The sequence below is a fragment of the Ixodes scapularis genome, unplaced genomic scaffold (genome assembly GCF_016920785.2).
Source record: "Ixodes scapularis isolate PalLabHiFi unplaced genomic scaffold, ASM1692078v2 PGA_scaffold9__187_contigs__length_104089568, whole genome shotgun sequence".
In the NCBI taxonomy this organism is placed as follows: domain Eukaryota; kingdom Metazoa; phylum Arthropoda; class Arachnida; order Ixodida; family Ixodidae; genus Ixodes; species Ixodes scapularis.
The window spans coordinates 35,892,291-35,899,847 of NW_024609884.1; the positions used below are offsets into that span (position 1 = coordinate 35,892,291).

The 7,557-nt window shown below is 45.7% G+C and overlaps 1 protein-coding gene across 1 annotated transcript in view; it reads left to right on the top strand.

Moving 5' to 3' along the window:
* The window catches only part of LOC120836604, a 61,033-nt gene extending 55,051 nt beyond the window's left edge, over positions 1 to 5,982 (top strand). The window contains exon 2 of the mRNA XM_040205590.3: positions 5,773 to 5,982. Within this exon, the coding sequence (XP_040061524.1) occupies positions 5,773 to 5,982 (210 nt within the window). The remainder of the gene's footprint in view (positions 1 to 5,772) is intronic.
* The last annotated feature ends 1,575 nt before the right edge of the window (positions 5,983 to 7,557 follow it).

Genomic DNA, 7,557 nt, shown 5'->3' on the forward strand with positions numbered 1-7,557 from the left:
CAAAAAAAAAATACTGTAAGTGCGGTAGATTAGTTCCCGCGTTCGTGACGTTTAGATGTAAAATTGCACCCAACTATGCAACACTTGTACTGGCGGTCAACCTTTCACACTACGCTGAACCACGTTCGCCCCTTGGCGTGACCTAACCTATGGAAAGGTGTGTGTGTGTGTGTGGGGGGGGTGGGGGGGGGGCTAATATGATTGATACACGACAAACGCATGCAGGAGGCACAGGGTTGGGCAGTGTCGCGATACAAATGTATCGCGATAGTATTTTAGGGATACATTTCGTATCTGTATTTCTGTATCGCGATACAATTTTTTCACCAGTATCTGTATTTCTGTATCGAAATACATTTGGAATGTTTCTTTGTATCGCGATACAATTAGGATGAAATGTATTTCGTTACATTTCTTGAGAAACTCCCCCCCCCCCCCCGAAAATCAAGATACAAATCCGAACGCTTTTTTTTTCTTTAACTTCTGAGGGCATTAGGGTCAAGGAGATGCTGGGGCATTGTTACTATGCTACGAAGGTTCCTTTCGATCCTACAAACTAATTTTCTATGCGTCCTCCTCTCTTTTCTGGGGTGTGTCGCGTAGTCGAGGACTCGAACGAGGTGACGTGCCAGTAGTGGAGTCAGAGTATCTTCTTTTGCAGGTCCCTAGGTAGGGATTTCATGAGTCATTGTTTGCTGGCATCCAATGCCCGCTGCTAACCGTCTCTCTTGCCTTAGCGTACACACTACACCTAGCCGGCAAAGCGGAGTCACCGTCCGGTGCAGCACGAGCCTGGCAGTGGTTGACTTGAAATCGTAGGATGACTCACGCAGTGAAGTTCAACACATCCGAATGCGTCTGCGGCTGCGCCCGCAATATTGTCGGCTCAAGGGTACCTCATCAGTCGACGTGAAGGTGACCCGCTGCTCTGGCGATCCGAAACCTAGGAAGGAGGCCAGACATGGCCCCGCTGTGCCGACCCAGACATTGCACACGTGCGACTTGTCTCGAGCGCGCTGTTTCTTGGAGAGCTCGCACCTGTTTCGGTAACATCAGGTAGCAATCCAGGAGGTCTCTGTTTGGATTATGCTAGGCGAAACTTGAGGACTACAATCCATGCGTCGGAGCTGGAGGGTCGGCAGGAAGGACCGTCACAACAGCGATGCCATTGTATCGCTTTTTCAACCCTAACAGAAGATGACATGTGTTCCAGGATGCTTGAGGTGGTCCACTATTCTCGAAAATTCCAAATGACACTGCCTGCACGATCTTCAACGAGGTCACCTACAACAAAAAGTACGTATTGCCCTCTCATACAGCAGCGTGGGTAAAGGTTCATGTTCAAGGCCACACCTACAGATAAAGAATACTAGTTCATTCCAGCGTGACGTCATGTGATCAATGTTGACAGGGGCGTCCCTATTGGACAGGGGCGTGGTGACGTTTTGATGGAATTTAGGGTGACATATGTTTTATTTAGAGGTTGAAGTCTTTAAGCATCACTCGTCAGACAGACAGGATGTCCGGGAAGGGACCGCGGTCAATCCTTGATGGAACGTTTTTTGAGCCTATTGAAGACTCCTCTTGTGCCAAGCCTACGGGAAAGTAATTTCAGGATCAAAAGCTTTCACTTCAAACTTCAAGCCTAATCTCAGTTGGCGTTTCAAAAAATTTGAAAAAAAAAATGTATTGCAGTATCAGTATTTCTGTATTCGTATTTCTGCCCTTCCTAAAATGTATTCCTGTACTTGTATTTCCAAAGACTTTTTGCATCTATCTAAGATGTATTTCCCATACGTATCGCGATACATTTTTACAGATATATTTTAGTATCAGTATTTCAGCTACTATTTTAATGTATCCCAGTATTTGTATTTCTGAATACATTTTTGAGTATTTCTGCCTAACCCTGATGGAGGCAAATAACCCGGTGGCTTCATTTACGGCCCCTATAGAAGCTATGTAACTCAGTGCTTTGGGAACATTCAGTAGCTCTAGAACAAACCATTTATTTCATATCATCGGTAGTTGAGAGTTGCTGCTGGCCCTGTCCTTCCTCGCTTCGAAATGCATTTTGCTTTCTCTTAAAACCACGAGAGCCGCAAGAAAATTCTGACGTGCGAAATGACGTCAGTGAGTATAGCTCTCCAAAAAAAAAAGGTCAACTAGATAACTTCGTCCTGCACGAATAAACCGCCTGACCTTGCTGATACTAATGTAGCGACTACCAGTTGTGCCGCAGAGGGATGATTTATGGCAATTCGTTATCGACCCTCAGAACGACTCATCAAGGGGTGTCCAAATAGGACACTACAAAACGCACAACTCCGACAAATCGTGAAAATTGAAGCGGACGCTCCTGTAGAAGCGTCCGCTTCAATTTTCACGATTTGTCGGAGTCGTGCGTTTTGTAGTGTCCTGTTTGGACACCCCTTCAGGCGTCTCACTCATCGCAGGAATAAAATAACTAATGTGACCGTCATTTTTATTTGTATTGCGTTTGCGCATAAAAGTCGCGTTTCCAACGCGGGTTATTAGAGAGTTTTAGAATAGCTTAAAGATCCATGCGTTAGCACGGCGCACGACGCACGCAACCTCTCAGTGGAACGTTGCGGAGAGTGTCAAAACAGCACTTCTAGTGCAGCGGAATGCAAGCGCATACACAAGCAGTTCCAGTGTCATCTAGATGTGCGCATGCAAACTTATTCGAGCAATTTAAAGGTCGGTATTAGGTCAAGACAATCGGATGTCACGAATCCCATCGCGACCCAAATGTCATTAATCTGTTTATGGGTGTCAACTGTAAAAGTGGTTCGTCTTTTTTTTTTTTTTTTTATATAACTATACGATTAGCAGTTCAAGGTACGGTCCGCATTTTTCAATCTGAGGAAGTTTCGCACTGTCCCGCGCGCGACGAGAGCAGCGAGAAGGGACGCAGAGAGTCTCTGCGGACGCATGCAAAAAATTGATAGCGAGCGTACGTACTACTAGGTAACGCTTCTTGCGTCGCCTTTCGCTAGCAGGCGGATGTCAGGTAGGCATTTCAAGGTTTTGATTTTTAACTTTGTAATCAAATAAGCTTGTTCAGTTATTTTTTTTTATTTTTTTCTTACACTTAATGTCTATTTTTGCGTCACCTCTGTATGCGTTCAGAAACCGACTTATGCAGTTCCTTCAAACAGCCAACGATCTCTGACTCACGCTATAGTTAAACGCAGGCTCGTAACGTTAGACACGTCGCACTAAAACTCGCGCGCTGCATGCCCAAGCCGCAATCGGAGGAGCCCTGTCACGAGGGCATACATCCACACTCTATCCCTCCGACTGCCCCTTTCCTTCCTTATTTTTTTTTTTCTCCTTCGATGTCTAATTAAAAGTTTTGAATAACAACAACAACAAACTGAGAACGATCCGTTTGTTGTTCTACACTCGTCGAACGCGTTTGAACGCGAACCCTCCCACGTTTGAGTTCCGTGTTTTAAAGCGTTTGACGAGTGCAGTGGAGACAAAGGCTTTGCCTCTGCCCACCAATCATTCCAGTCAGAGCTCGGCCTTCTGGCGTCCCCGCGTACTCTCGTTTCCTCCTCTCCCACACTTTCTGCCCGCATAGGTTTATTATCCTTCTAAGTTGTATAACGCAGAGTCCTAGTCGCGCTTACGATTGACGTATGGTAATTCTGAACGGATTTATGTGAATACTAATCTTGATATATATTGAAATGAGCGTGTATATAGATCTTGAAAGTGTGTTGACGTTATTGTTTCATTTCTTCATTTTCTATTCGTGTCCAGATTTGTTGTTTTGTTTTCTATTAATTTATCTCTGACTGGAATCTGCCACTAAGCGATTTTCGGAAATGTTCAATTAGGAAATGGCGATCAACGAAACCTGTGAAACATATAAAGATGAATGGAGTCTGCCACCGGGAACAAGCCCAATTTCCTAATTGAAAAAATTCCGAAAATCGCTTATAACTTTTGAATCAGACGACGGTACCCTCTGAAACTTCAGCACCTAATTCGGAGCGCTAGTGCTACATTTCGGCAGAGACTGAGGGTTCGACGACGCGTGGTGAATTTTTGCGGCGAGCAAAACACGCTTCTCTTTTCTCCCAGAAACCCGGTATATCTATATAGCAAAAACACTCGAAGCCACTGATCCCACATGAGAACCAAGTCCCGGCTTCGTGCTCGGCCGTTTCATAAAAAGCGCGCCGCGCGCACCCGGACCTCCAACACGACGACGATCAACGAGCGAAAGAAAACAAAAGGTGCGAATAACGAAGATTCCAATTTCAAACGAGCAGTTTCACTTCGGTCCTGATTTCATCATTAGGAGTCGAACCGGCAGCAACATCGCTACCCTACCACGAAGCCCGAACGCACGGACTCGAATATTAGACACAAACAGAGTCGGGTTCAAGGCCATAAAAACATTAAGTTCACATAAGCGCCTGTCAAGGGGCGAGCATTATAGATAAATCGCCAATAATTGTTTGCAGGTGCGCTGCATACCGGCGGCGGTGCTGCCGCTCTCGGCGAAACAGCCGCGATGGCGGGGGAACCCGAGGGGGTCGCGGCGTTTCCTTTCCGCAAATGCCAACCGCGCTTATCGGACCTGCCCGTCGGCCACAAATAAAGCTCCGGTGTCCGCGAGGAAGGGAGAAAAAAAAAATCTTCCAGGCTTCCAGATTTTTATTTTATTATTATTCCCTTTCTCGTTTGATGCCAAGCGGCAGGAGATAAAGCAAACATCCAGGCTTAAGTCACTACTTCATATGGACAACTTGAGCCGTGCTTTCAACAGCCCGCGGACTGGGCATGCAGCTGCGGCTAGTACCGATGTGGGGAGAGATAACGCGAGCTTTGAAAAATATATATATATATATATATATATATATATATATATATATATATATTGGGGGTCCCTTCTAGCGTTACTCGTCCGAACCAGATCTCGCGAGGTGTCAGCGAGTGCCTGCCGCACACTCCCAGACACCCTCATCGCTGCGACCGACACACGCGGCCCGTCTGATGGTGGTTCCAACTCCACGGTACGCATCTGCGTGAGAGTTACACGTAGGAGGGTTTGGTTACACGTAGGAAGATGAAACAGAAGAACCGAGAAGTATCAACGTCTAAGAATGCCTGCCTGCAGCGCCACGCCATAGCAAGTATTGATGCACTCATGGAGCACTAAACTCAACGTGTTTTCGCCAGGAACTCAAACCGTTACCTTAACCCAAACCAAAAACCGTTTAGGAGCGCACGTGAACCGGATCTGGAACCTTAACCGTGAAAAATTAACCGGTAACCGATATAATATTAAGCTGGTTTGACAGGAGGAATTGGACCGAAATATTTGGCGTGAGGTCTTTCTCGGTGATACTGAAGAGAACTAACTGCATTGGTTTCTTAATGTCGAAAATAAAACAGAGTTACATTAAACTTTTAATAGGTATATACAACCCCCTTGTATATCGAGGGAAAGAAACAAGTGGCAATCATCACAGCCTAGTTAGTGTTTACTCCGCAAACACGCTATAACACCTTGTCAGTAAGACGTTACAAACCCAACAAAATAGATGACAAAATAAAAGTAACTCCCGGGGTCAACAACATATGCCGCGCCATATGCCGCGCTGTCCTAAAAGTCAAGACCTCTATGACAGAAAATGTATATATCAAACTGGTCAAAATAGTCAAAGTGGTCAAAATGTGAAGCACCGTACCAGGATAGTCGATGTGACAATGCACCCATGCTCATCACAGCAATATGTGTTCTGCCACAGAGATGATTGTATCGTCCGTCAGCCGCACAAACGCTTCAGGTGCGTCGTCAAGAAGTACGGTCAGTTACGGGTCACAGATGGTGTCGACGTGCAACGTCTGCACAACCTCCATTCGACGTTGCATCGCGTCCTACGATGGACCGGCCGCCGTCCACTCCTCTCAGTGTATTCCCTGCAAATCAGTCCGTGACTAATATCAGCGGATAAATGCGTTTTTTCTTTTGTTCTTATTTTTGAAAGCTCCACTCCTAATATTACGATCACATCACCATTTTTAAAAGGCAGTCCAGGAGCATCCTATCGTATGAAATGTCCTGTTTTTTTTTTTTTGTTTGTTTTTTTTTTGTTTTTATGTAAAACGGAAAGAATCCTACACAGCTGGTAAAAGGTTTTATAAGAATGGGACACTTCACATTAGCTTTTAGAGGGGAGTGCTGGGTCAGTTGTACTGATGAGAGGCGACTGTTCCTTCTAACTCCGATTTATTAACCGATGGAAGCTTATCTGTAATATCTGTCAAATTGCAGGCACTTTGGGTGGGATTCGAACCCGCCACCAAAGAATCTGTAGGCTGGCCTTTTTTTTTTCTGTTGCATATGAGATATTACACTGTTAGTCACACTTCAGTGGCTTCAGACACACTATGTATTTTGGTGGTAAGTTGAAAAACCTCGCACCCGTAAGAGAGCTTCAAAAAGGCTTCACCATTTAGGTGCATGTTCGGAGGCTCGCTACACACTTTGTGATTCGTACGCTGACACTTCGCTTTAGAACCACCAGGGCAGCTTTACTAAGAAATGAAGGTTTTATAACAGTAGAAACCATAGCCAACAGATATCACGCAAATATTGGTTACAATGTGGCTTTCAAATAAACTGCTTTTCGGCGTGTTTATCTGAGTGGATATTAATTTTTTTTCTTTATTCTTAATATTTAATTTCAATCAATGCTAATTTTTGGGGAATTTATAGAGTTTGCAACAAGCTGCTCTAAAACACAAAAAAAACTCCGATGTTTTGTTAAAAATAAACTTGGAAAATCCGGAACTCCTCTCGTTTGGCATAAGGTGATCTTAATGTATCACTGATTCACTGGGCTGCAACGTCTGATTCTTTCAATAGTAGAGTTATATATATAATCGTGACGGCGGGGCGCGAGACCCGGATGAGCTTAGGGGTTGGATCGGACATTCTGCCGAGCGGTCGGTTCTCCTGGGACCTTTTCGGAGCAGGCTTGCGAGATCTCAATAAACTTGGTGGAGGTGCGGGGTTGTGGATGGAGCTAGGCAGCGGCGTTCGGATGACCGTCACGGCAGCCAACGCCACACCGCTAACAGAACCTTTGGGACAGCATGCGGCTTCCACTTTTCAGCCACCCACTGAAGGTCAGACAGGGTCCTTTTCTTCAACTCCTGGGCCAATCTGCCAGCAGTGTCAACTCCGCGAACAGTCGATTTCATCGCCCGCTGGACTGCTACAACTACTGGCTCCACCTCATATGCCATTCGAGGTTGTGGGAATCGACCTCTTGGGGCCTCTCCCACTCTCCACAGCTTCGAATCGCTGGATAATAGTGGCCATCGACCATCTGACTCGCTATGTCGAGACCAAAGCACTTCCCGACGCATCAGCGGAAGAAATTCCAAATTTCTTACTGCAACAGGTAGTCTTACGGCACGGAGCGCCTCGAACACTGATAAGCGATCGGGAGCGTTCGTTCTTGTCCACGACACTACAAGCCCTACTCACAGCCTGCAATGTCACCC